The following is a 26,397-nucleotide window of genomic DNA, read 5'->3' on the forward strand; positions in this document are numbered from 1 at the left end:
CGCCCCACCACGAAAGGGCCCCTTCTTCCACGCCGCCCCCTCCCGAGCGCGACTCCACGCCGTTCGGTGAACCAGCGCGACCCAGCACGTGTTCGCGACTGCCTCCAGCCCGCGCAACGATCCAGCGAAACACTCCGAAACCTCCGCACTCGCCGCGTCACCTCAGCAACTTGCAGATAGCAACTCTGCGGAAGCGCCGACTTGACATCCGTGGCGACTTGTAGCATCTGACATTAGGTGATTATCCCCAACTTTTCTTAGCTCTCATGTCGCATGTGGAGGACATCGGGCGTCCGGCCGGGCTCGACTCGCAGCAGTCGGCGCCGCTTACGCCCACGTCTTTGTTTGGATCAGACCAAGAACACCCTTCTGACATTGAGTCTTGCGCCACTTCAGTTCCGGAAACTGTTATGGCAGAGCAGGTTGCCAACGATGTGGTAAAGGAAGCACAGTCGGTGGGTCGTTCTGCGCCCATCGACGACTCTGCGTCAACTACCAACACCCCCGCCGTCAACGGCGAACCGCCCTCGGGCACAGCGACCACGAAACCGACCCCACGAGAAGCGTCTCCTACGAAACTTACTGTGAATGGCACAGGTGCACCCGCTCCTGGCAGTGCACACGTGTCAGAAAAGGCCGATGGAGATGCGGCAGCTGTAAGTAGAGAGGAAGAGGCATCCGGACGTGGTGTTAATAGTAGCAGGGCGAGAACAAGCAGTTGGATGCATCACGGCACGACTCCAAACAGCCCCACCTCAATGGCCTCTCGAGCGAACATCTGGCGGCGGAGTCGCAAGCTGTAGCAGATGCGAGTGGTGGCTCAGATACCGACATCAGCCGTCCAGGAAGCGTCGACCAGTCTAAGCGCGACGGAGTTCACGTGCGGACTAACTCAGCAGCCAAGAAACAGCCGTTCAAGTCAGTATCTGTGACCAAGAGCTTTCTAGCCAAGACCGTTCCGTCCACGCCTGCTGCACGACCGGGGGAGAAAGCAGCCCCGGCAGCCCCGCCCAAGACGTCGATTCTCACCGCGAAGCCCCGCCTCGTAGCGAAATCCGGCGCTGGCAACACCCCGCGTGCGCTGGGACAAACCAATGGCGCGGGTGCAGGTCCAGATGCGAGCAAAGTCTGGAATAAGAACCAGCCCGTTCCAACGCCTCCGCCCAAAACCTTCACCGACGAAGAACTGAAGCAACAGTACGGTATTCACCTTGCAACACGCCTACAGGCAGATGAAGGAGGCAAGGAGGCCAAATGGGCAGACATTGACGATGACGAGGAAGACTGGACCCCTGAAGCAGTGCAATGGATGGATGGAACCAAGTCCTCAGTTGCAGTGCCACCAGAGACGCAGCCACCACCCGCCGAAGAGCCTAAGACTATTCTCAAGCCCGAGACGCCCGCCGAAACACCCAAGCCTACTACGTCCCCAGCTCCAGCTACCAACGCGCCCAAACTGAGCGTCACTGGTGGTGCCAAAACTATCTTGAAGCCTGGTGCACACACGCAGCCCACTACTGGAAAGTCAAGTCTGGTCCTCAAGGGTCAGCCAGAAAGACCAACTCTAGTGGCCAAGCCATCAGCGACTGAGAAGAAGTCACCATGGGCGCCTCTGCCTCCAGTCGAGAAGGTGTCGCCGATCCAAATCAATCCCCCTGCGCAGCAACCACCCCCACAGCGCTACTCACAGCGTGACTCCTACGGTTACGACTCCATGCCCCCACCCCCTGCGAAGGAGATCGCCCCCGATGACTTTAATCGCAACTGGCGCAACGAAAGCGGCGGCCGAGATACTCGAGACGGTCGGGAATTGTACAATTCACAGAGTGGCCGTTACGAGCCTGTACACAATGACATGCGGCGGGGTTCTGGACGAGATGGTGGTGGTGGTGGTGGTGGTGGCTACCGGCAGCAGCCGTCCGCCGTGTTACAGAGACCTTCTCAGGACGGCGGCCCAGCAGAGCCCTCAGCGGCGTTCCAGACTTCAAGGGCAAGCGCGGATGGTCCTACTTGGGGCAGGAGGAGGAACTCGTCCAACGTCAGTGGAACTATGCCTAGGCGCATGTCGATGGACCCACGGGGAGCAGACACGCCTACCGGTCCCATGAACATGGAGCGACGCGAATCACACTCGGTCAACGGCGTGGACCCTTCGGATCCTGCAGCTTCCAGACAATCGCCATTCCAGCAGATGAAGTCTCCGAACGTTCCTCATGCACACCCGGCTTCACCTTATGGCTCAGTAACCTCAGCTATACAAGATGCACCGGCGCCTACACCGGCACCACCGGCAGAGAATCCAGTCGAGGTACAGAAACGTCTCATGGCCGAGAAGATCGAGCGCGCTCGTCTCAAGAAACAACAGGATGCGGAAGCCGAGAAGCGGGCAGAGGCAGAGAGGAAAGAGCGTCTTGCTAAGAAGCTGGCCGCTATGGGACCGCCTGAACCCAAGTCAAAAAACAAGGATCAGTCGCCCACACGTCCAGAGCAGTCCCCACAGAAAGACAAGACTGCTCCTGCGCCGTTGCAATCACCCCCAAAGCCACCCGTTCCGACTGCCGAGGGCGAGGTTACACAGTATGGTATGATGAAGGTCCATCAGTCTCACCCGGTCAAAAGGTCGCCTCAGGCAAGCCATGCTCAAGTCTCGGGATCTGCACCGCAAGCACACTCTGCAGTAAATCCCTCGCCGGCGACTGCATCTTCATCACTTAAACAGCAATCGACACCGCCGTTTGATGCCTTCACTCGTGACAACGAAAAATCTCGGCTGTCAACTGAACAATCTCAAGCGATCGCTCACCAATCAGACGGCGCTATCCCTTCTGGGCCTAGGCCGCAGGCACCTCCGACCTGGTCGCAGTCTTCTTCTACAGCACCTCAACCCAGACCTTGGACATCACAAGTTTGGGGTCCTCCCGGCGCAAAAGATCGAGCTCTTGGTAACGGTACCTTCGACTCCGATTACCGAGGCCAGTCTCGCCCTGGTGCCCAGCAGCAACTTCCTGTTCAGCCACCTACCGCGACAGCTCCCATTGGCACAGGCCTAGCTCCTCAGGCCTTGACATCACACCCGGCAAGACAGATGCCTCCGTCACAACCCATGTACTCCCAGCGATCTTCGCGCGCCCAAAACGCTGCGGCAGCTCGGGCGGCTAGAGCACCCCCAAGGAACGTCACTGGCGGCGGTTGGGATACATTTGGAGACCTTATCAAAAAGGATGACCAGGACCTCGCAGCGAAGAACGCTCAAGATCGAGAGCGCCAGGGTGAATTCCGTCCGGAGCTTCGAGAGGTATACAAAGATCAGCGAGGTCAAGCACAGGTGACACTGCATGACAAAGTCGCTGCCGAACTGGCTCTTGCCGAGTCATTGAAGAAGGACGATACCACGAAGCCTTTGGTTGAAGGCTCATCGCCTCAGCAAGGTCTGACTCAAGGTCCTCTTCAGCAGGCTACTGGTCCTCGCTCATCGCGCTTCTTCCCTCGTCCGACTGAGACCTCAACAGAGGCGACGGCATCTCCGTCGACCTTTGTGTCAAGCAAAGCAGACTCGCCCCCTCCACCTCCCGAGACAGAGACACACCCTGCTTTCAGCAGTGAGGCCGCTCACCCATTGGTGAGGCTTCCGAAGCCCTCGCCTGTTGTGCGACTTCCACCGTCGGCAGCTGGTAACGGAGCGTCCGCTGCTTCTCACGTAAACATGCCGTCGCGTGGCCAAGCTCTAGGTGCCAGACCTCTCGCAATGAACCCAGAGTGGCAGGCAAGATTTAATAAGCTCCTTGACAAGCCAGGTTCCAACCGTTCATCAACGTCTCCAATGCTGCCAGTCGCTACTCCACAGCAAGGTGCAGTCGCTCCGGCTGCCTTGTCCAAGGCCTCGCTGGACGTTCGAGGAAATACTGGTCCTGCAACTGTGTCATTGCCCAGCGCGTCCCAAACGAGAGTCTTTGCAGACGATCGTGGCGCAGACGCTGTCACTCGCAGTGATACTGAGGTTCTGTTCGAAGACAGGGAATTCGGTTCGCTGCCCACTGTCAAACTGTCCAAGGTTCCGCATCTCGCAGCCAATCAACCACCCAAGGCTGCGCCTAGAGATGAGCAGCATCCAAAGCACAAGAAGTTCGAGAACCCGTTCACCATTCGCCGCCTGGAGGCATTCGACATTGAGAAGACGACACAGAACAAGACCAAGTTCGACGTCGTTGTGCGCCTTGCAAACATGCGCGAGCCTGTGACCAAGTCAGTACAGAGGAAGCACTACGGTCCCAAGCTCAACCGGCAACCCAAACCCAAAGCGACTGGTACGCCGAGCACCACTTCTAACAATAGTGCGAAGGATCGCCTGCGCAAGCCCTCGCATCAAAGTCAGACAGATCGGTCTTACAACAACAACAACACTTCGCGCCCGTCTGCTCCTAAGACTTGGTCTACCAGCAACAACAATGCTCCTCGCTCATCCCCAGCTCACACAGCTACAACTTGGGCTAAGGTTGCGACGGCCTAAGTGTCGTCCACAGTCTCCCCGCTACCTCCAACTACTGCTACAAGGCATGTTCTTCTCGTTAGAGCACTGTCGCAGCACATGTATAGGACTATCTGTCAGCTCTTTGAAGTGCTTCACCTGATCACTCTACGTACTGTTCTCATCACAGCACACCATTTCACTCTTCTTCCCCTTCAACAGCAGTATATATCGCGGCATCTTGTACCACAACGGTTTGAGTGGACCACAGGGTCGCTTTTCTTGGGAGGCAGTGTACTCCCGGTCTTTCTTCCACTGGACTCCAAGTCCGTCTTTCTTGCTTCGGCGCGACTTCACTTTCGGGTCTGCATGTTTTTCTTTCCTTAGACCTTCGTTCATCTCCTCTTGCCATGACCGGCGTCAGGACGCGAGTATGGGTATTGACAGCTACGACGGGCCATGACCTCGTGGATGCGGAACTGGGATGATGATAGAGGACTCGTGTACTGCTAATAATATTTCTGAAACTTCATACTGCTGTATCATGTTGTTCTCGTGATGACGAACTACTTTTCTTTTGCTTCTAATTGCCTCACCGGAAAGTTGATGGCTTCAAGATTCGTTCCTCCAACTTGCTTGCCACTCGCCGCAGTGATCAGCCCGTCCAACCAATCTTGGTGTCCTAGAAGCATCTTGTTCGGCTTCTGCTCCTCCCAATCCTTGAAAACCTGACCAATTTGACTCTCCTGCGTCAAAATCCTCACCCGCTGGCCCTCAAGATCCTCCACAACCCACGCATGATAAATCTCCAGCCCATCCGGTGTTTTGGAGCTCCATGCCAACCTACCGGCGCGCCCGTTACTCTCTGGCGGCTCTGACTCCTCGACCGTGCAAGTCAGTGGCGGGAATCCGAAAGTGCTGAATTTGAAGACGTCGCCTTTGTGCAGGAAGGTGCCGTCGGATGATGGAGGAGTTATTTGAGCGCAGTTCTTGTAGTAGGATTCCCATTTTGAGATGTTGGCTAGTAGAGCCCAGATTTGTGTGCTGGTTAGGTCTTTGGCGATGCGCTCGTTGGATACGAAGTTGTCGGTTGTGCCCGGGAGGAAGTGCGATGGCCAGTTAATTGCGGATTGGGTCGCCATGTTATTAGGTGAACAGAGTATTCTTTGGAGATGCCCTGCTGATTCTGCGTAAACTTATGTGTAAATTGCTATAGCAGGATGTAGATGGAGGCTGAGGGTAGATACTTGACCGTTCATGTATCGATCGATATCGTTGACGCTAACATGTGGCGCTTGTACATCATTATGCATGGGAAAGACTACATCCGGAGGATCCACAAAGTACACTGATTGGTCAGTATTTAACATGAACAGAAACATGTTTAGCAAAACTCTGCGCATTCTTCTACCACTCAGAAAAATGATCGTGGTTCAAGGTTTTATGCAGGGATTGGCCTGTCGACGTCATAATGAAGGCTTCATCTTGACGCGAGTTGCCACTTGTGTAGTCCGCTAGTAGAGAACTAATGAAGCTCACTCAACCCAGAAAGCTGGCAGATTGGTTGAGAGAGATGAATATCAGGGTACAATCCCTTGACCTCAAGTACTTCGATACTGCACCGCCCCAAGTTCAGTAGCTTTATAGCGTGTCGTTGACCAGAATCTCGTTATTGAAGTGGAACTCTGTAACGGCCACGAGGAGCTCGTCTTTTGCACTACTCAATTGCAATCCATTGGCTACCATTGCTTTTTTGCAGTCCTCGCTCCACCAGCAATCACGTTCAACATCCTGATGGAACGCCAATGGGCAGAGAGGATAACCAGCCTTCCTGACAACATGTTTCTCGATAACTACATCGCCGTCTAGTCTCTCGTATTTTACAGCACTGCCAGTACGTAAGACTGCGGATATTGCTTTGAGGTATTTGCGTTGCTTGATCCAGTCCCGTAGCCCCTCCAACATGAAGTAGTCTGCCTCTGCCTCGACCCGGCCGTAGAGAGCATAGTCGAAGCCGTCTTTTCTCGTCCAGTAAAGCGGGAACCTGGAAGGCCGACGCATGAAGCTGAGTAGATGTCCGAATGTATCCGCATCCGCGTCCACGTAGTACGAGCCGTCGGTCTGGAGGTCCGGGCCGTCTTCCCAGCGATCGAGTAGATTCTTGAAATAAGGCGCGACCTCAAGAACTGATTTGGACGTACGGAATTTGCGACCGGATACGTCGAGCGTGATCTGATCGTGTGTCATGATGGGAAGAGATGGATGGGTTCGGATTGAAGGGGAGGGGGGCGATGTCAGCTTTTACGCTACGAGACGTGTACAAGACCCTGACTTCGCGATGCGACATCGCGTAATACCCTGTTTTTAAAACAAACAGGCGATCTTGCAAAGTCACATGACGTCTCTGGAACAATAGCTCAAAGCCCGAAGTGAAATCACATGAAGTGCCTCTGGAGAGATACCATAATACATGACAGACAAAAACAGCATCGTAAAACGATGTCAATAAATTCCGTTGCCACAGGCTATTAACGGTCCCTACTACGCAACTACATACTTAAGCTACATTAAATCCAAAAGTGCAACCAGAATCAGGGTAGCTGCACTGCGGTTGCTTGATTCATAGTCATTAGATCCGGCTCATCTCGTGATCTCTTCCAGCGCTTACCCACAGCCACTCATCATCGTCTTTCGAGATGTTCTTATCGTGAACAGATGCATGGGGCCCCCAGATGTGCGTTGCGAACGCGCGGATATTGCCAACAACATGATTATGTGGCTGAGGATGTTCGTAATGGCAAGTCGCGGCTATGCACTGCGATGGCTGCGTCGAAACTTCTTGCGCTAGTAGCGTGTAATGTGTCTCCAAATACCGTGCATCGTGATTCGGTAGGTGATATTGTGGCTGAACGTGAAGCCATGACGTTGGCTCCACAGGTAGCGAATAACTCGTCTCATAGCCTAAGCCCCAATCGTGGAGTCTCTCGCAGTCGCAATCGTAGTAACCCAGCTCGGTGGGAGTTACTCGAGGAAGCCCAAGGCGCGCATGCTCATAGAGGAATTGGTCGAAAGATGGAATCATGTGGGGCTCTGGAGAAATTGCGAAGGACCCCTCGTATGTGTTGTGACAGTGAGCGGTCAAGGAGGGGTGGTCTACCATGTGGGCTGGGAAGGTCTGCTGCGATGAAGATGGTGCCATGCTGGACTGGAGTTGGATCGTCTCGACAGGTCGCCTTCCGTCGACAGGAAAGGATTCCTCCGAGATGGGAATGCACATTTCTGATGCGGATTGTACTTTCATGCGCGTAGTATCGATTTTATGGTTGACATTTCCCCCATCAGAACCTGGTCTTGAAGCTTCTGATGTGCTAACACTGGCTGCAAAGTCGACTAGGAAATCGAGAGCGTTCATCCTGCCGGATGATCAAAAAGAGCTTCGAGAAGATAGAGAATTAGAGAAGAGTTCAAGCAGAGACTTTGCCAGCGCGCCCTGATATCGTGACTGTTAACATCGATCGTCGGATAAAAAGGTCACACCAATGGTACTCGCACCAAACGGGTGTAGCAGTGCATCGCCTTGTTGCACCCGTGAAGAAATAACCTATCGGAAGTGAACCCATTGTCTGAACAATTGTGATGTTGCGATGTGATGGATCAGAAGCAGACTGATGCACTAGGAGATGTGTGAACCGTATTCCTTCTTGAGTTAATCCCCTGGGTTCTTGTCGAAGCTCCTGTCACAACAACAGCATCAATGCACAACAGTCTCCTAGAACTAATAGTCAAATGTATGGCACGGCTATAAGACTGCCTTTGTGTAGAACTCACTGATGGAGGCTAGAAATGTTTCGGTGGAGATCAGACTCCTGAGCTCCTAGGAAATCAATTGGTTACGTCGCCTGTAGTAAGATATGTATGGGCACTTGTGGTGGTACGACCCATCTTGTGTATGCCTGAAGAGCCCAATTTGAGAGACGAGATGAATCCACCGGACAGCAGCGATGCACTGGTGCTGCCAGACAGCCGAGGGCAGCTTCGCCAGATGAGTCAAATTTACTCTTTATTCATTCTGCGCTCGGGAAATGGTGGTCAATATCGGCGTGCAGTCAGTAGATGCATGACATTGTATTGTTTGTTGAAGAGTCGGATCACCCCTCCCCGCATAGGTTGGTTCACGCCCGGTGCATGAGCCTCCCGCTAGCGCGGGCACTTGTTGATAATCCGAGCCCACTCATTCCCTCCGCATCGAGCAATGCGCGCAGCGCGACGCGTTCAATGTGTCGCTTCGAGCTTTTGAGCTTGATCATTGTTTTTTTCGAGCGTCTGGCGGCACGGAAGAAACGGTTCCGCGCACCCAGCGACCTGTCAGCGCCGCGACCATGCTCCACGAAATCCTCCTCTCGCTCTCGGGACACCCATCGGCGCTGTTCGATGCCCCGGACCACGTGACAGCAACCGCGCGTCGCCTACTGTCAGCGCCCGAAGCCGAGCTACTATCTTCGATCGGTCATCTGTCACGTCTGCATCGAAGCACACGCGATCATGTCGCTAGAATTGCTGCGTCACATCCCTCAGTCATCTGCAGGGCGGTCGCTACTTCGATTACCTCTTACCATCTCGAACGGTTCCAATGCAAGGTACTGGAAGTCGAAAGCCGTGTCTTGAAACAAGACGCTTCTATCGTGGGTGCGTACAATATCGTACCACTGGCTGGAATAGTGAGCGAGTTCTCGGAATGGACCAGGGTGATGGAATGGCTACGGGACATCAGCAACTATATGTTGCCCTCGGATGTTCCTGCGAAGTTCGAAATGATGATCGGAAAGGCTGCCTCTGGAGCTGCCGTCATTGACAAGCTGCGAAGCGAGGCACAGACAGGCTATCCAGACATTGAAGAGACTGCCCGGGGTCTGAGCAAAGTCGCAGAGACATCGTGGCTACGGCAGCTATCAACCTGGCTGCTATACGGTCGCCTTCCATCGTTTGGTCGTTCCGACTTCTTTATCCAGCAAGGTGACGAGGACGCAGATGAGCAAGTCTTTGTCCTTCAAAACAAGCTGTTACCAAAGTTTGTCACAAGGCAAACGGCTCTCTCCATCCTGTTCGTCGGACGATCACTAAATCAGATCCGCGCATTGCCGTCAGCCGTGAAGGCATTAGACACATCCAATTCGGTCTCGGAACTTGATCTGCTTCCCAAGCACGTACAACAACTCTCTCGAGTGAGTGCACCAGTGTCAACGGCCATGCTCTCCGAGGCAATCGCCAACATCCGCCTCTCTCTATCTCGGAATCTTCTACAACACTTGTTACCACGTGAGAAGATTGTTGAGACATTGACGGTTCTACATCAATTCTTCTTGATAGGAAGAGGAGAGTTCGCCCTGACACTGATTGCAGAGGCAGATGACAAGATCTCATCTCGACATAAAGGCTCGCAGGCCATCAAGTCTGGCCAATCTGTCAAGGCGGTTGTGATCAAGGAAGCGGAGATCAACCAGGTCCTCGCACGCTCCTTCTCCGTCCTGTCGACCTTATCTAGCGAAGACGAACACACAGATGATATCCTGGACGTTGCAACTCAGCTCCTACATCTCAGCGTTAACGGCTCGTCTAATAACCGCCCTGGAACACCGGGTCGCGCTAAGGATGCGGACTCAATGCTTCCACAACTTGCCAGCATGTCTTTCGACGACCTACTGCTGTCTGTACCAACGTCTTTAACGATGGACATCCGTTCACCACTTGACCTCTTCATAACAAAAGCAGACCTTGACGTTTACTCATCGATCAATGCTTCCCTTCTCGCAGTCCGGAGAGCCCATCTGCATTTAGCAGAATTATGGCGATACAGTTCAATACGAAGAGACCATCCTTGTCCGCCTGGATATCAATACAGCAATTCCGCGCATGGTAAAGCAATGCTGAAGCGGCGACGGCAACGCACTACGAAACGGGCGCAGGATATGCGGAAGATATGGGCGACATGCGCAGCCGCTATCTTCTTCTTTGCGGAGAGCGAAGCTTACTTTCATGGTGCGGTCGTACAACAATCTTTCGGTCATTTCATAACATGGGTTACCGGTCCTCAAGTTCCTTCAACCGCGGAATCGTTGCCAGCAGCTTCCGAACATTTAGGTACCACTGGCTTCCGCAGGTCGACGACAGAAGGAAGCCTGCGGCAACAGCATGATCCAGAAGCATTGGCCTCAGCACATCGCCGCTTTCTGTCTTCGGTTGCGTACTCGCTTCTGCTTACCGACCAAGCCTTCACAAAAGCGCTGCGTACTTTATGCACCCACGTAGACGAGTTAGTGGCATACATCAAACGTCTTACAAAGATCCAGCAGAACCTGGATCTGGAAGAAGACGAAGGTGTGGAAGACTATGCGCAAAACTACAAGAAAGAAGAGTGCGAGGTTAGCCAGGAAATGGACCGGGCAAGGAGGAGGCTAGACAGCGACCTCAAGACACTCGTAGAGCGGCTTCGTGAGATTGATAGCGAGCGGATTGGAGCTTCTGCACCTGGTACATCGATTGGAGCGACGATGGAGGAAGGTGCCTATGAACCATTGAGAGTAGGAGGTATCGACCGTCTTTTGATGAAGCTGGACTGGAGCGGCGAGGACGAAGAAGAGGAGACTGAGGACTTGATCGATCTTTAACGTACATGGCTCTGTCCTCGTCAAACGGTTTCAGGGACCACTATCTTCGCGATCCTTGTTGACCCTTGGCACTGCATGATCACCAATGTGGTAACGGCGGAAAGCGCGTTGGCTGCGCGGTCGCGATGCCTCCGCATGGGACGAACTTTCTTCCAATGTCGACATGGGTGGGTATCGCTCAGGCATCATCTAAGTCGCCTCCCATCATTCTATCATCACGTTCACCACACCACATCATACCGCTTCAATATATTATCAACATTGCTCTCTTGCATCAATACTGCGTATGTACCGGTGTTCACGCTCACAATTCGATGCTAAGAACGCTAGGTCCGCTCGAAATACAATTCCCTCCAATCCGCCTTCGTGTTCAACATGACTCGATACGCTCACTCCGCCATAAGAGATTCCGCCATGTCTTCAGATCGCAATTCCGCCCCTTCTTTCTTCGGTCTTGTACGGGGTGTCGGAAAACGTCTCCCCGCCGAACGCAACGACCGTCCAACATGTCTTCCAGCCACGTCAAACGAAGCATTGCCTAGGAGACGCCATTATATCTACCCGCGAGAAGACTCTGGAGTATACATGCCCTCGGGACCGGCCGAGATGACAGGCAAAAGCTCTTCGTCAACTCCTCGTCCGCAGGCACAATTGAATCCTTTCGAGGATGCCCGATACGAATACAGTGCTAGCATCTCTGAGACGCAGCCGTCACCTGCACCACAGGGAGACCCACGGTATATCCTCTCTGATCTATCTGCAGGCATGACCACGGCGGAGTCGAAGGGTCACAGGGGCTATCGAAGACGCCTCCGAGATCGAATCCGGGCTAAGTTCAGTAGCTCAGCCGAGGTGGTCATTTGCTCGCGCCAGCCGTCCGGTGATACAGCGCCTCTTCTAAGAGGGGAAGGAACACATCTCCGAAGTGGCACTATGCGAGAATAACGACTCATGGACCGGCAGGACGAGAGAAATGGTTATCGTCATGGCCATAAGGCTGCGTTGGTTTGAGGGTGGTTTTGTCTTGCATGAGTTGGCGATAATGCTTCTATTCTTTCGCACGTGCCTAGTAATCAAACCATCTTTCCAACAGCTATGTAAAACACAATGCGGTCGGATGTCTTTAGCAAGTGATTGTATGATAGCTACCGATGTATTTGTTACTTATCTTCGCTCAAAAAGTCTGTGTACCCTAGACTCTGTTGCACTTGCTATATGTATGTTTATTATTACATTACTAGCAGTGAGCTAGCGATAATGTTAAGATCAAAATTCACAGGAAATAAAGAGTTGAGAGGGTGTCAAGGAGTGTTACAGCCAAGCAGTAAAAAGATGATGATGGTTTGCCCCACATAAGAATCAAACGCAAAGACAAAAAGAATGTTTTGAAAGGTCGTGCCCGGGTTCGAACCGGGGTTACCAGAAAGTTTGATAGAAGTCAAAATCTGGAGTGATAACCACTACCTGTATTGGCGGTTAGACAGACTTCATGAGAACAGGGTTGGAGAAAACGTACACTACACAACCGTGTTACTATTGTTTGATGACAAAATTGCCCAAAATAAAAATTATATCGTTAGATGCAATTTTTGGGTCAGCAGTCCTACACTAATGTCCAAGGTCCAACGCTCTAGTGTGCGGCGAGCGGGGTCGCTGATGTGTGAAGCGCGGCTTAGCCGAAACGCGGAGCTCGTGGACAAGCTGGTCATCCCACATGCTCTCGGTAAGCATCGTCTGCACTCGATGCTACATCGTCTAAATTACTTCGATCCCCAGAAGCCCATCGAATGCTCTTGCATCGAGCCGGTATGCTGTCGCTGGTCGAAGCATGACTTGTGTGCAGCAAATCCTTAACACGTCTCAGATCCATCGAGACGCGTCTTTGTCACGCCACAAACACGCGTCTCTACCGAGGCGACGCTACAAACATCTACTTGGATGGTTTGCGCCAACCCTGGGCTTGCGTAGCGATAGAGATGACGAGAGACCGCGCAGGCGGTGGACGACGAACAAGACAAGGTCCAGCCTCAGAAGGATGCAAGGGTCACACAAAGGGTAAGAACGGATGGGTATCGCATCCAAAATTGAACGCCAAGACATACGTCAGATGACGGTAATTCGCAGGAGGCAAGGTACTTGCGATATGTTACCTTGAGAAGCATACAAGAGTCGCATGTCTTCTGCTTCTTTTGCTTGCGCGATCCTAGGTCGTCAACGTCCTTGCCTACAAGCCGAGTACACAATGACTGTCCAGCTCAATATCTTCTCCGCCAAGGCAACTTTCAACTTCACGAGCAACAATTCGGCAACTAACGACCTCAAATTCCCAGAAGTCGTTAGTGCACAAGATGGTGACGATAAATCTCGGGACCAGTCGCTGTCGGCTTCTAATAAGACTTTCGTAGATGAACACGAAGAGGTCGTCGCGTTCAAGACGATCAACTGGCTAGCTGGAGTTGGGGACATATGCAACGGCACCTCAAGAGAAACCGGCGAGACTAACGGCATACCCAAATCTTACGACAATAAGCATAGCATAGAAACGAGAAAGAATACGAGAGTAATCACGCATCGTAATGTTCAGGGCAGGCCCAACACTCGACGTAGTGCGCTCCGCCGGCACTGCGACTTCTGGGACGCCGATCAGGACGGAGTGATCTACCCATGGGACATATTCATAGGCTTCCGCAAACTCGGTTTCAACATCGCTCTATGTCTATGGGCAGCGGTCACCATGGCTGTCTGCTCATCTTACAGCACCCAGAGTTCTTTCCTGCCGCATCCGCTCTTTGCCATCTACCTTGATCATGTCAACCGCAACAGACATGGAAGCACCACTGGCGCGTACGACTTAGACGCCGAGCTGGACACGCGACGTTTTGATGCGATATTCGAGGAATATGCCGGGGGCAAGGACTACCTGACCGGGCGAGATCTATACGACGTTTGGGCAGGCCAATGTTGCGCGAATGATTTCTTCGGATGGTTTGCGGGGGCTTTGGAATGTGAGTCGTGGCTCATCACCTCACGGACTGAGCATACAGTACTGACATCTAACAGGGATAGCCATGTACATCTTGCTATGGCCACAAGACGGAAGGATGCACAAGCATGATATCCGAGGAGTGTATGATGGTACTATATTCTGGAGAATTGCTGAATCGCGCTCCCAACTTTCACGGTCATGAGATTGCGGACGCCCATGATTGGCTCCACTAGGGCCATACACGACCCAGAAAATTTAATTTACCAACATCCCTTCGGTAGGACTACATTGAAGTTTTGATGTAACAAACTTAAGCAGCTAAACAAAACACACATAAACTCCTAACTGTAATTCAGCGTCTGCCTGAATCTGACCTTTCCATTGAAGAGTTGTTGCAAGAATCAAACTTACGCTATGTCCATTGATCTCTAAAGTAGTAGTCTCGAAATTGCCACTTCAGCCCATAGATATATATCCTCTAAGGTCTGGATCGCCGCAACACAAGTTCCCGCCTCGATAAATTCCCACCGTCACAATGCGCCACCTCGAGCGCTGCCCATCCTCAGATCCCATCACCTCGATCAGTCTTGTCAAGACCCAGAAGCTCGCGCGAGACCGATATCGAGCCTTGAGCTGGAGCCTATTCCAAGTACCGTCTTCCGACAGTTCTATTCGCGTGGATACTCGCGATGATACGCCCACACACGCCTTGCCGAACGAGAACGATGGATTCACTGTCGTGCGCCAGTATTTGTACGATGTGCTCACTCGCACAGGATGGGGTATAGGCCATGAGTGCTCTGCAGCAATAATGGCAACGGTGGAAGGTTGGTATGGGCATGGAGGGTATTTCAAGGCCCAATGTGCAGCAGAAGATGGATTGTTGGACCTTTGTCCCATCAAAGGAAAAGATGGCGAAGGAAACGAAATATACTTCGAGAATCGACTGAGAGACAAGATCAGGGAATGTGTCCGACACGAAAGCAGCATGCTGTTGCATCGTGAGGTTGTGCTGGACGACGCGATGTCTGAAGCAGATACATGCGCGGGCGATAACACCCCTGATATCAGTGTACAGGAACGGGGTTACCAGGATTACGATGGAAAGAAAAACACATGCCCGGTGGCCCGACCGTCAATCGAACTCAACGAGGATGCAATGACCATTGGTCCCCATGAAGATCAGGATTACGACCCCGACCCTTCAGCACCTTATGTACACCACAGCGGCAGCGCAAGGTTTTCGGGAGCTGTCGGATCAAAGACACGGACCAGCAAAGAACTCGTATCATCCGATCCTGAGCCCAGAGTAAATGCGCCTTCCGAGATCACGCATAAACTCACATTCGAGGTTCCTGCACCAGAGGAGGGGCGATCGAAGAAGAGGAAAGAACGGCCGCATGCAAGCTCAAGAGCCATGGACGAGCTGGTTGCAGGATGCAAGTCATCCATTAGCCTTGCAGTCTACCGTCACGCAAACGCAACAACACCAGACTTGAAGTCTCAATACCCAACGAAAATAGAGCTACCTGACGCATATAAGCACGCACGATGTGGCGCTGTCCTACCCGCCGAGAAGCCCATGCCTGTCGCACGTCAGAAAAACTACAGAAAAAGTGCAAAGGCCATCGAACGCCGGTTACAGATGACCCACAACACAGCTTGCTCCGTCAGGAGCATACGCTACGAGACACTGCCACAAAGTCAACCGCCTGCAATAAAAGGTCAGCACCTCGTTGTTGAAGCTACGGAGGTGGCGAAGAGAGCGATCGCCCTGAAGCTCAGTGTTGATGAGGCAAGGTACTTGAACCATCATGATCGCAGGAAAGGGAACATCTTGTCAAGGATGCTTGCGAGAGTGGGTGGAAAAAATGGGTGAATGTCTGGCTTTAGAGGAAAGAGCCAGAGTACAGCGTAACACAGTACCATTTCGTTTGTCATAGCTATGAGTGTAGAGACATTAGGAACATCAGTAACCAGAAACCCAAAAGAGTGGCATGATATGTGTTCATTCAATGCGTTTCATGATCTTTTTTTGGCCTTGACTGTGACCCTTTCTATATACATGTCTTTTAATCTAGACGATTAGACTTCATGTCCGCAAGTCGAAAGATGCATTTCTCCTTCCGCGGGCAGCGTCCATCTCGGCTCAACACCGATGATACCTCGCTCAGTGATCATGCTAGCGTTCACAGGGCTCTTGGGAATAATCTGTTCACCGGTGGTCGCAAGGATAGAAAGTACATGTGCAGCAGCCTGTGTCTATTAGCAAACGTTTTGACTGTGTAATATGGTTTCCTTGTGCTTACCTTGGCGTTGATGAAAAGCGTTTCCGGGTTGGGGTTATCAATAGTATCGCAAGCTTGATGATAGCAAGGATCTTGTTCGACACCCGTTCCAGTGTGGAGGCCTCCGACAGGCTTACCAATGTTCATGAAAGATTGGTAGTCACTTCCACCAGTGAAGCGTGCGGCAGTTACGTTCACACCCTCCTTCTGGAAATGCTCAACGAAGAGCTTCTCAATGGCTGCTGATCCTGGCGCACCCGTGAGGTTGAAAGTGCTGCCATCACCATCGAAAACACCAAAGTAGCCGCGGGAAACCATGTCGAAGTTGAGGTATGTGAGGATGTTGTTCGCTTCTGTAGCGTTCAGGTTCTGTGTGTAGTACTTGGATCCAAGCAGACCGTTCTCTTCCGCGCCCCACCATGCGAATCGGACCTTGTTCTTGACGTTGAACCTCCTGAGCGCCTTGGCAATCTCGAGGATGAGTGTGCTGCCTGAGCCGTCGTCGTTGATACCAGCGCCGGCTTGTACACTGTCGAGATGCGCACCGAGCATGATGACATTGGTTGGGTCACCGTCTTTGGTCTCGGTGAAGACGTTCTGTGTTATGCGTGTTTCCACGGTTTGGGTTTGCTGGAAGTACGCTTCGATAGCTTCACCAGCTTTGAGGCGTGCAACGAGGGGCTCAGCGTCGGCGAGGTTAATGTAGCCGGTTGACACGTATTCGGGGTTAGGGTTGGACAAGGTGCCACCTGTAACGTTCGCAGTGTCGCTTGCGTAGATAATTACTGCAGAAGCACCAGCGGCAGCGGCAGGCTTCATGCGCCCAGCGAGGGTAGTACCATCAGGGCATGCTCCTCTTTGCACCAAGACGATCTTGCCCTCAACATCCAAGTTGTCGTAGGCTTCGTTTGTGCAACCTTCGGGTCCAGAAGCACCCAGTACAAGCGGCAGCGTCAATCCTTCAGGAATGGTCGATGGCGAGTAGGACAACCCAATGACACGGTAAGAGCTGTTGCTCACACTGAACTCGATGGATTCAATCTTGTTGAAAAGGGCAGGGAAATCTTGGGTCCATGTCTTGAAATGTGTGTTCTGCGTTTTGGCGAGCATGTAGTCAACAGATGCAGCGTAGCCCGGAAGACCGAAAGCGCGGTTGCCACCATTCGCTTTTGCGATAGAGTCAAAAGCTTTGAGGTTACCCATCAACCTAGGGAAGTCAGTGTGCCGTCGAAACCAACTGATAAACGTTCATACTTCTCAGTCTTGATCTCGGCCTGGATTGGTCCAGATGATACCATAGGCCGGGGTCGCACAGCAGCGAATGCTTGCGCAGCGCCCGCAAGGACGATAGCACTGGAAACCTTCATTTTGTCACTTTAATTGGCTAGCTCTTCCAGTACCCAGATGTAACGAAGTGCGAGTAACGTCGGCCATGTTCAGGTGGCGGCGCTGAGCTCATATACACATCTTTCCCGCCACTAGAGGTTCCGGCTTCCTGGGTAAATGCAGCTTATTTGAGCGCGGAACACCGTGCCTGGCCCACTCTTATCATCTTCTTGCAGGTGCTGTGTCCGGAAAAGAAGGTCACAAGAGAGTAGATCGGTCTTTGCCAAGTTGCCAAGGGGCAGACATTGATACCTGCCCAAAGGGCGATAGATTGGCTTGGCGAGAAGGTTACCATCATCACGAATCCAATCTCTTCTATCCTGAGGTGGCCAGAGAAGTCGAGACATCCGAACGGTCTCTGGTTGACCGATCGAAAGTGATGCAAGCTTCACCGATGAGTGCGTTCCGTGCCATGCGTCCTGGGTATTGATGGTGTTGGTGTGTACGAGCGGCGAACTGAATATGAATACGCCACTAAGATTCATGATACTAGAGAATGCGATTGGGATGCTTTTGGTAATCCCATGCGGCTGCGTTAGATCCCACAATTGCGAGGAATGCAATGTATCTAATCTTGAGCTTAGTGAGGCGAAGCCAGCATATATAGCTCGCGAAGGACGCGAGTACCTCGATGTCAAGGCCCGCCTCTGGGCGCTTCCAAGCCCATGGAGAGAGTATATTTGAGAAGCGTACTTGATAAGAAGTCTGCATCGAAGACAGATATGAAACTATTAGAATTATTAGGCGAGATTGGATATCAACAGTATCAAGGATTAAGATATCATCTTTCACCATGCAGCAATGGCGCTCGCTCGCTATCATCAGCAACGCCGGTCCCGTTGGCATCATCGAGCCGCTGGTCTCTCTGCATCTTTCTATCTCTCAGGACGAAAGACAAACCCATGGCGAGTAGAAAACCCTGGAGGATGCCCGTGAAGATGAACAAGCCCCAAGCACTCCAACCTCCAGGTCCTAGTCTCGCATATAGACTTGCGGCAAAGACAAAGCTCCCCGGTGTCTGAATGCACATCATAGGGATGGAGAGACTTCCGGTTTCCTGCAGTCTCCAGGTCATGAAAATCTGTGGTATGTATTGTATGGCGGCAAGGACCGTAGCAAGCAAGCCGAGGAAGTTTGCCCATCCGCGAATGTGTGAGGGAAGCGCGTATACGAAGACGACTGAGCCGATGAATGCGACGACGAAGAAGGCGAGCGAGACACCTAAGACGAGGACGGCCTCTTTCCATGTGGGCATGTCGGTATCTTGTTCTTCTTCAACAGCTGGTGAGCTACCTCGAGGAAAGAAGATGAGGAAAAGTAGCATGCTGTCAGTCGTTAGTGTCCAGTGTGCTCGATGGTTGAGAGTGCCATACATGAAGAAGAAACAACTCCACTGCACCCCGATCTGCACTATCCCAAGCATAGCTGCTGCGCATGGGAAGCTCCCGATCTCCTTACAGCATCCCATATCCCTCGTGCTTTCCGGCAGGGTCAAGATGTTCGCGATGCTAGCGGTTCCCGACACAGTCCCTAGGAGGACAAACATGGGGCTCAGACCACGCGATGACCGACGCGATATGATCTTATAGTGCTGCGGAAGATAGGACACGAGTATCCCGAGGACTATGAAGCTACGCAACGGTGATTAGCTGTGTTTACACGCGACGAACAGGGCTGGCTTACACGGAGACGCCAAAGTTGACCAGATCGGGATACGCGAGCTCGGTACATCTTGGATCGTCTGAATACATCATGGCAGAGTAGATGGTTGTACACGAGGGCGTCTTGTTGCTACATTTGCTATGACTGAAGCGCAACGGTGTCAGTCGCCGCCTGGGGGAAGCATGTGACGTAGGAAGGAGCGGACGCGTCGAGCGGACGCGGAGGCGACGGCTAGCCCCGAGCGCTCCTGCCTCGGCTGCGCGTACCTTCCGCATCAACTATCGCGAAGCCGACGATGCCACAACACTCATCAACCCCAACCCCATGATCATCCGATCTCCCAATCCCTCTCACCGGCCGATATGGAGTTCCTTCCCGCCCTCCAGCATGGCATAGACGACCTCAAGCCCTCGCTCTTCGAACTCCTTTCCGAGCAACAGCTCGCATCGCTCCTGCCCCCGTCGCTGCGCTACCTCCTCGCCATCACAACACCCCGATATCCACGCTACCTGCTTCCCATACTCAATTCATTCGATGAAGTTTACGCGCTGCTGATGCTGCTCGTGGAGCGCCATTTCCTTCGCACCTACGGCGGATCGTTCACCGAGAACTTCTACGGGCTAAAGCGCGCCCGGGTGCTGAAAGTGCGAGGAGGTGAAATACCTCGCGCACAATTAGGCGCATCGGACAGCGTACGAGAGGCTGTCAAGCTGGGTAGTGGTGATATATGGAAGAACCTCGCCGTCTTGGTGGGCTTACCATGGCTAAAGAGGAAGTTTGATGAGGGCTACGATGTCCATGCCGCGCATGCCAATCTCCTGGGTCCTGGGTACAACCGTGACAGAGAAGGACTAAGAACAGGGGCAAGCGTGAAAGAGAGGCTAATGCACTACTACAAGTGGTTTCTACGCAACATATACCCAAGTGTAAATGCCGCCTATTACTTCTCATTGTTGGCATTCAACATGGCATACCTTTTTGATGGGACCAAGTATCATTCGCCGTTCATGTGGTTAATCGGCTCGCGTATACGACGACTGGGAGAGGCGGATCATAGAGCGATTGAGATTGCTACGGCGCCGAGGAAGGTTGGTCCGGCGCGGCCTGGAGAAGGCGGATCTATCTTCTCGCCGAGGAACATTGCGAGGAGCATAGAGCCGCGCTTGCTGAGCTCGCTGAAGATTCTTCTTCCAACCAGTATCTTCGCGCTCAAGTTCCTGGAATGGTGGCATGCTTCAGACTTCGCCCGACAGCTGTCGAGAAAAGCCGCTGAGAACATCGACCTACCGCCGCCAATATTACCTTCGTTACCGCCATCCGCGAAGCAGCAACCTTCGAAGCAGGCAGAGTCTTCCGAGAAGGCACGTCCGACATCGTCTTTGTCGGACCAACCTCAACGTATCGACCCTCCGATATCCTCAACCACCCTCCTCCCAATCCTCACTGTACCCATACCACCCTCATCAACGTTATGTCCCATCTGCGTAACACCCATTATTACACCCACGGCTTCGCCTACAGGATATGTCTATTGCTACACTTGCATACACAGATGGGTTGGGGGTGATCACGACCGCCAGGTCGCCTTCATGGAGGGTGCTGCAGGATTTCGAACGGGTGACGATGGAGAAGCAGAAGATGAGGGCTGGGGTAGGGAAGAAGGAAGCCGAGAGGGAAGATGGGAGAGCGGGAAAGGAAGAGATGCCATCACTGGGAGGAGAATACTCGGTGGCACTGAAGGTTTGAGAAGAGTTGTCGTTTAGCGTTATTTTTGCAGCACACCATACCCCTTAGCAATCATTCTACAAGACTAGCAAATGATTTGTGACTACTTCTAATCAAGTCCGTACTTTTTTTTGTTGTGGTTGTATTCGGAAGCCGTTCTTTACGTTTCTTACCTGAGGCTTAGCACTGAATGATTGAACATTTGGTGACGTGATCGGGTCCGGAGTAGTAACAGCCGATGATGACATTCCACCTTTGGTTGACTCTGTGCACGCGCTAGGTCACGAAAATCAGCCTCAGCCGATGATATCCTGCAAAGACCAGTCGGCATTGAACCTGCAGCAGCCGCCGAATAGTCACAATCGTGCAGCTTAGAGTCACGACGTGCGCCCTTTACTGCCGCTTGTCATGTATCTAAGCCAGGGCGGAAGCTAACACTATTTTCGCTTGCAGCTTCCGCATTAGACCATGCATGCGAATTCTGTCAGCCAATGCAATAGCCATATGTGAGGGCCCATATCAGTCATTCCCCACTCTTTGACTTTCTGGTAGACCTGCCCTCTATATTTCTTCGTTCTTCTTTCACCAACATATTTATGCCAGTGGGCGACACGTCGGGTCTTGAATTCGCGCTTCAAAATCATCAGCAATGGCCCCACCAACAATACCAGCTGAACATTCCGTCAATGATTTCGCAAACGACGTCGCGTCTCAAATGGAGGGTTTCACTCAGTCACAGGGTATAGCAGAAGAGGCAATTGCACGAGATCGCGAGGAAGACGAGTCTGCATCAGAGGATGAAGATGATTCTTCCTCGGGTTCGGACACAATCCGGCAGCAATATTCCATGATAAATTCTTATCGCCGGCCTTCCTGGGTCAACCCAGGATCACGATCCACCGCGATAATATCTTCCAGCGTACCCGAAAGGAGTCATCTACCAACGTCATGGAAGAAGCACAGTCATCTGTCGAAGAAAGAGAGGGAGACCATGCGGGACGAAGAGCGGAGTCTGCTCCGTGACAACCATCTGATTCCGCCCAAGCACCCAAGAGCTGGAAGCGAGGGACCATTTGATCGAGTGCGATCTAGGATGTCAATTTCAGGACTGCGAAAAGTCAAGAGCACGCCAGACGAGGAAAGCGCAGTGGAATCTCCCTCTGAGCGAACAGCGCTATTGGGTGCATCTGAAGGTGATCCAAGCCAACCATACGGGGGTTTGGACTCACCGAAGACGATCAACAAGAAATGGAATGAGGCGGTTGCAGCAGGGAAGATCAACACGAGCTGGCAGCGAGAAGCTAAAGTCTTGACCAAGAGCTCCGCACCGTTAATCTTGACGTTCCTACTTCAATACAGCTTGCCGGTAGCGAGTATCTTCACCGTCGGGCATATTGGCAAAACTGAACTAGGAGCTGTGAGTCTGGCGAGTATGACTGCGTCGATAACGGGCTATGCAGTATACCAGGGTCTAGCAACTTCGCTCGATACGCTCTGTGCACAAGCATATGGCTCGGGGCGTCCCCATCTCGTTGGTTTGCAACTGCAACGCATGTTGTACTTCCTTCTCTTGATCACCATTCCAATATCGCTCATATGGGCCTTTGGCACACAAATCCTCTCGCTCATCGTTCCAGAGAAGGAAACGGCACGCTTAGCAGGACTTTACTTGAAGGTTCTTATCTTCGGAGCGCCCGGCTATGCGGCCTTCGAAAGCGGAAAACGCTATGTACAAGCGCAGGGTATCTTCAGCGCAACTATGTATATCCTCCTCATTTGCGCGCCACTAAACGCTTTCCTCAACTGGTTCATGGTGTGGCATCTTGGCTGGGGATTCATCGGCGCACCCATTGCTGTCTCCATAACAGAGAACGTCCTTCCTCTGCTATTGTTTCTCTACGTCAGATTCATCGACGGATACCAATGCTGGGGTGGTTTCGATCGACGAGCGCTCAGGAACTGGATGCCGATGGTGAAGCTTGCGCTTCCCGGCTTGATCATGGTGCTTGCCGAGTTCCTGGCTTTTGAGATTCTGACGTTGAGCTCATCGTGGCTCGGCCCAACTGAACTTGCGGCGCAATCTGTGCTTGGCTCGATCACCGGCATCACCTTCCAGATACCGTTTCCAATGAGCGTGGCAGCGTCCACGCGGATCGCTAATCTCATTGGCGCTACTCTGGCAGTTCCAGCGAAGACAGCAGCCAAGGTGGCCGTCTTTGCCTCGGTTCTTGTCGGCATCTTCAACCTACTACTCCTTTCGCTTCTTCGTGAGGCTATTCCCCGTCTCTTCACACCTGACGAAGAAGTCATAGACATGGTCGCAAAGCTCCTACCGCTATGCGCGACTTTCCAGGTCTTTGACGCGTTAGCCGCCAACTGTAACGGTATCTTGCGTGGCTTGGGCAGGCAGGAGATCGGAGGCTACGTTGGATTGTTCGCCTACTATATCGTTGGTATCCCGATCAGCTTCGGCACCGGATTTGGATCACCACATTGGGGTCTGTATGGGCTTTGGAGTGTAAGTTCCGCTGCTGACACCTAATTGAAAATCTGCTAACGTCTCACAGGGACCTGCGATTGCTCTTGGCATAGTGGCCGCCATTGAAGGTGTATTCATATGGCGAACAAGCTGGGATAAAGCGGTCGAAGATGCGAAGGTGCGGAATGCTGCAAATTAGGAGTGGCTGTATCCCATGAAAAGTGTATCGTTGCATAAACCTAGTGTTCAGAAATGAACGAAAATGAGAAAGTGCATTGATGTCATGTGGCTTCATGGCGTGTCTAGTGCTGGGTTACATGCTTCTAAGTAATACATGGGGTGAAATGAATGGTGGTATGCTTGGAGAGGTATATTGCCGAGTACGAGTGAGTGACAGGATTTTGTCTCCTTGCGATAAAGGTGTAATCTTTGGTAATGACTGCTGTCTACTTTCCGCTTCCTACAGTATGCTGAAATTCTCTGCTTCCTTTTGTCTTTGCCTTTAGTCAAGAAGCTTCTGGGCCCAGGCTGCACTCTCATACCAAGCGCGAATCCTTTTCCCGAAGACATAGAGTGGAAGTGCAGCTCCGGTAACAATGGCAGCGGCCGATGACAGCGTTCCGAACACAGCCATAGGTCCAGCGGTATCAAGCCAGCCAATCATCGGAGTGATACCAACAGTGACAGCACCGGCGGAGATCATGTTGATGGAGGAGAAAGCTTGAGCAGAATGCTCAGGGTGACAGTCGATGACATAGGCGATGGCAATCTGCACGCCAGCGACACTACCCACGTTGGTGACTGTCATCCAGACGAGAATCCAGACTAGGGGGAGACTGTTCTGGAAGGAAGCACCCAGACCAATCAAGCCGACCATGGTGATTGGGGTCGAGAGCAAGAGGAGTACGAGACGGAATTCAGGCTCGACCATGCCTTTCGTGGTACCGTTGTGGCGCGCCATCAGGCCAACCGAAGCGTCAGACATCCAGCCAAAGAATGGCCCAGACAGTAGACCGACCACAAATAGAGGCAAATTGGTCAGACCAATCTGACTGGGTGTCAAATCGTATGGAGGAGACGACAATAGAATTGACATGAAGGTGGACATGCCAGCAAGGAAGAGAAATACTGTGGTGTTGAGAAAGCAGCTGTAGAAGACGATGGGTGAAGAGATGAGGCCGAGGGGTTTGATGATGCCCTTGAAGAATGACTTCTCCGAAAGCCGACCACGGGATAAAGCTAGCTTCTCGTTGTATGTTTGCCTTGGAGGTCGAACAGAGGCCTTGAGATCTTCCTCGTCCCATTCTGCGCTTAGCTTATCGGCGGGCACGTGGATTGTTGTGACGTCGTCCGTCTTACGGTTGAAGTAGGCCGACTCAAAGATAGTGAGGTAGAATACGGGGATCAGAGCTGAGTAGATGAGGGCGGTGATGAGGAAGTTGGCGGAAACACCGAACGTGTCGGTGACGAAACCGGCGATGATTTGACTGAAAGGAGGTTTTGTTAGCAGCTAGAGAGATCACGGGTTACTCTTATAACTCACCCAACTTGAGCTCCAGAGTTCAGCATAAGATTCCACACCGCGATAGATCGACCTCGTTGGTGAACGAAGAATATGTCGCTGATTGTTGCGGTAAGGAGGGTGAACAAAGGTGCAGAGAAGAGGCCGCCAGCTGTTCGAGCGACGGCTAGCATGGGGAATGTTGAAGAAAGGTAAGCTGCGAAGTTGGCCAGAGCAAGCAGGACGACGCTCCAGATGTAGAACGGTCTTCGCCCCCAGACATCCGTCCCCGCAACCGCGACGAAAGCTGCGGCTGAAGTCCAGAATGTTGGTGCTGTAAGAAGCCATGTCGACACGTCGCCCTCATTGCTTTGAATTTTCTCAGTGAGAGGCTCCAAGCCTGGGGTAAGCATAGTCGTGGTTCTATGACAGATGAGCGTAAGTATTTGCTAGTCCATTCCGTATGAGAGAGACTTACGCGTTCGTGACTGCAGAACCGAAAGCGAGGATGAGCAGATGGATGCATTTCCACTTCAAACTCCAGTTCAGAGGGTCATTTGGGTCATCGGACGGTTGTGGGGAGAGGACGATGCCTCCATTTCTCTTGGAGGTATCAAGTTCGGGTACCTTGTCGTCGCTCGCATCTTTAACCCCTAATCTAGAGGTACCCCGAGGAAATGCTGACCGCTTGCTTTCCAATACACCCCAACCCATGATGACCGGCTTTGATATTCAGATGGAGTTAATGCGGAAGGGACGGCCCGCGTCTCTTGAGGATCGAATGCGAAAGGTAGAAAATAGAAGAAGAAATGCCGTCCAGCGGTTTGCCAATACCAGCAGGCGACGAAGCGAAAAAAAAAGTGCAAGTAGAGAGAGGTGAAAGAGAAGTCGAGAACCAGTCTACAGAGCAAAATACAAATCGTTAACCACCATGATATATATCCATCACCATATCGTGCACTGCCCAGCCGGACGTTTTTCACGATTGGCAAACACGTTACGCATCCGCCAGGTTGGGTTAGGCATAACTCGGCCGTTCGTGACGCTGCGACATGTCGCAGAGGGGTCTCACAAACATTTCGAGAACAATACGCGTGAGCCCTACTTAAGTCGTCCCCAAACTGGCATTGATCTGGGTCTTTGGACGTGCGCCTGGCGTGGTGCCTGACGCGTTATGGGGTTTAAGGCGTTTCGAGTCGCTGGGGAACTTCACAAAAAACGTTAGGATTGAGAAGTCCGA

At 52.3% G+C, this 26,397-nt stretch overlaps 10 protein-coding genes across 10 annotated transcripts; 5 read left to right on the forward strand and 5 right to left on the reverse strand.

Annotated features, from left to right (window-relative positions):
* Nucleotides 1–161: 161 nt before the first annotated feature.
* Nucleotides 162–4,570, forward strand: BKA58DRAFT_16743 (uncharacterized protein). The gene is made up of 3 exons (XM_046165099.1): nucleotides 162–237; nucleotides 397–656; nucleotides 704–4,570. Exons 2-3 carry the CDS (start codon nucleotides 411–413, stop codon nucleotides 4,505–4,507), a joined length of 4,050 nt encoding a protein of 1,349 aa, XP_046031146.1. The 5' UTR covers nucleotides 162–237; nucleotides 397–410; the 3' UTR covers nucleotides 4,508–4,570.
* A 378-nt stretch (nucleotides 4,571–4,948) lies between these two features.
* BKA58DRAFT_446815 (uncharacterized protein) lies at nucleotides 4,949–5,607 on the reverse strand (the record flags this gene model as incomplete). Its single annotated transcript, XM_046174204.1, has 1 exon — nucleotides 4,949–5,607. The coding sequence occupies one exon, from the start codon at nucleotides 5,605–5,607 to the stop codon at nucleotides 5,032–5,034; it is 576 nt and encodes a 191-aa protein (XP_046031147.1). The 3' UTR covers nucleotides 4,949–5,031.
* Nucleotides 5,608–6,106: 499 nt separating this feature from the next.
* On the reverse strand, nucleotides 6,107–6,772 carry BKA58DRAFT_464245 (uncharacterized protein; the record flags this gene model as incomplete). The annotated part of the gene is made up of 1 exon (XM_046174903.1): nucleotides 6,107–6,772. Exon 1 carries the CDS (start codon nucleotides 6,710–6,712, stop codon nucleotides 6,107–6,109), a length of 606 nt encoding a protein of 201 aa, XP_046031148.1. The 5' UTR covers nucleotides 6,713–6,772.
* Nucleotides 6,773–7,094: 322 nt separating this feature from the next.
* BKA58DRAFT_396566 (uncharacterized protein) lies at nucleotides 7,095–7,877 on the reverse strand (the record flags this gene model as incomplete). The annotated part of the gene is made up of 1 exon (XM_046171367.1): nucleotides 7,095–7,877. The coding sequence occupies one exon, from the start codon at nucleotides 7,875–7,877 to the stop codon at nucleotides 7,095–7,097; it is 783 nt and encodes a 260-aa protein (XP_046031149.1).
* Nucleotides 7,878–8,717: 840 nt separating this feature from the next.
* BKA58DRAFT_16756 (gamma-tubulin complex component protein) lies at nucleotides 8,718–11,318 on the forward strand. The gene has a single exon (XM_046165101.1). It carries the CDS (start codon nucleotides 8,845–8,847, stop codon nucleotides 11,128–11,130), a length of 2,286 nt encoding a protein of 761 aa, XP_046031150.1. The 5' UTR covers nucleotides 8,718–8,844; the 3' UTR covers nucleotides 11,131–11,318.
* Nucleotides 11,319–13,372: 2,054 nt separating this feature from the next.
* Nucleotides 13,373–14,318, forward strand: BKA58DRAFT_304219 (Caleosin related protein-domain-containing protein; the record flags this gene model as incomplete). The annotated part of the gene is made up of 2 exons (XM_046167010.1): nucleotides 13,373–14,135; nucleotides 14,191–14,318. The coding sequence occupies 2 exons, from the start codon at nucleotides 13,373–13,375 to the stop codon at nucleotides 14,316–14,318; spliced, it is 891 nt and encodes a 296-aa protein (XP_046031151.1).
* A 333-nt stretch (nucleotides 14,319–14,651) lies between these two features.
* BKA58DRAFT_464248 (uncharacterized protein) lies at nucleotides 14,652–16,113 on the forward strand (the record flags this gene model as incomplete). Its single annotated transcript, XM_046174904.1, has 1 exon — nucleotides 14,652–16,113. One exon carries the CDS (start codon nucleotides 14,652–14,654, stop codon nucleotides 15,993–15,995), a length of 1,344 nt encoding a protein of 447 aa, XP_046031152.1. The 3' UTR covers nucleotides 15,996–16,113.
* Nucleotides 16,114–16,125: 12 nt separating this feature from the next.
* On the reverse strand, nucleotides 16,126–19,637 carry BKA58DRAFT_328813 (uncharacterized protein). The gene is made up of 7 exons (XM_046168126.1): nucleotides 19,474–19,637; nucleotides 19,164–19,421; nucleotides 18,583–19,115; nucleotides 18,237–18,246; nucleotides 17,659–17,778; nucleotides 16,426–17,611; nucleotides 16,126–16,372 (listed from the first exon to the last, which is right to left on the reverse strand). The coding sequence occupies exons 1-7, from the start codon at nucleotides 19,542–19,544 to the stop codon at nucleotides 16,202–16,204; spliced, it is 2,349 nt and encodes a 782-aa protein (XP_046031153.1). The 5' UTR covers nucleotides 19,545–19,637; the 3' UTR covers nucleotides 16,126–16,201.
* Nucleotides 19,638–19,736: 99 nt separating this feature from the next.
* On the forward strand, nucleotides 19,737–23,855 carry BKA58DRAFT_425869 (Pex12 amino terminal region-domain-containing protein; the record flags this gene model as incomplete). Its single annotated transcript, XM_046172944.1, has 3 exons — nucleotides 19,737–21,192; nucleotides 21,825–23,695; nucleotides 23,745–23,855. Exons 1-3 carry the CDS (start codon nucleotides 19,815–19,817, stop codon nucleotides 23,853–23,855), a joined length of 3,360 nt encoding a protein of 1,119 aa, XP_046031154.1. The 5' UTR covers nucleotides 19,737–19,814.
* A 199-nt stretch (nucleotides 23,856–24,054) lies between these two features.
* BKA58DRAFT_16805 (major facilitator superfamily domain-containing protein) lies at nucleotides 24,055–25,979 on the reverse strand. Its single transcript, XM_046165118.1, has 3 exons — nucleotides 25,636–25,979; nucleotides 25,200–25,580; nucleotides 24,055–25,143 (listed from the first exon to the last, which is right to left on the reverse strand). Exons 1-3 carry the CDS (start codon nucleotides 25,869–25,871, stop codon nucleotides 24,159–24,161), a joined length of 1,602 nt encoding a protein of 533 aa, XP_046031155.1. The 5' UTR covers nucleotides 25,872–25,979; the 3' UTR covers nucleotides 24,055–24,158.
* Nucleotides 25,980–26,397: the final 418 nt, after the last annotated feature.

Source organism: Alternaria rosae (assembly GCF_020736505.1).
Source record: "Alternaria rosae strain MPI-PUGE-AT-0040 chromosome Unknown BKA58scaffold_1, whole genome shotgun sequence".
Classification (NCBI taxonomy): domain Eukaryota; kingdom Fungi; phylum Ascomycota; class Dothideomycetes; order Pleosporales; family Pleosporaceae; genus Alternaria; species Alternaria rosae.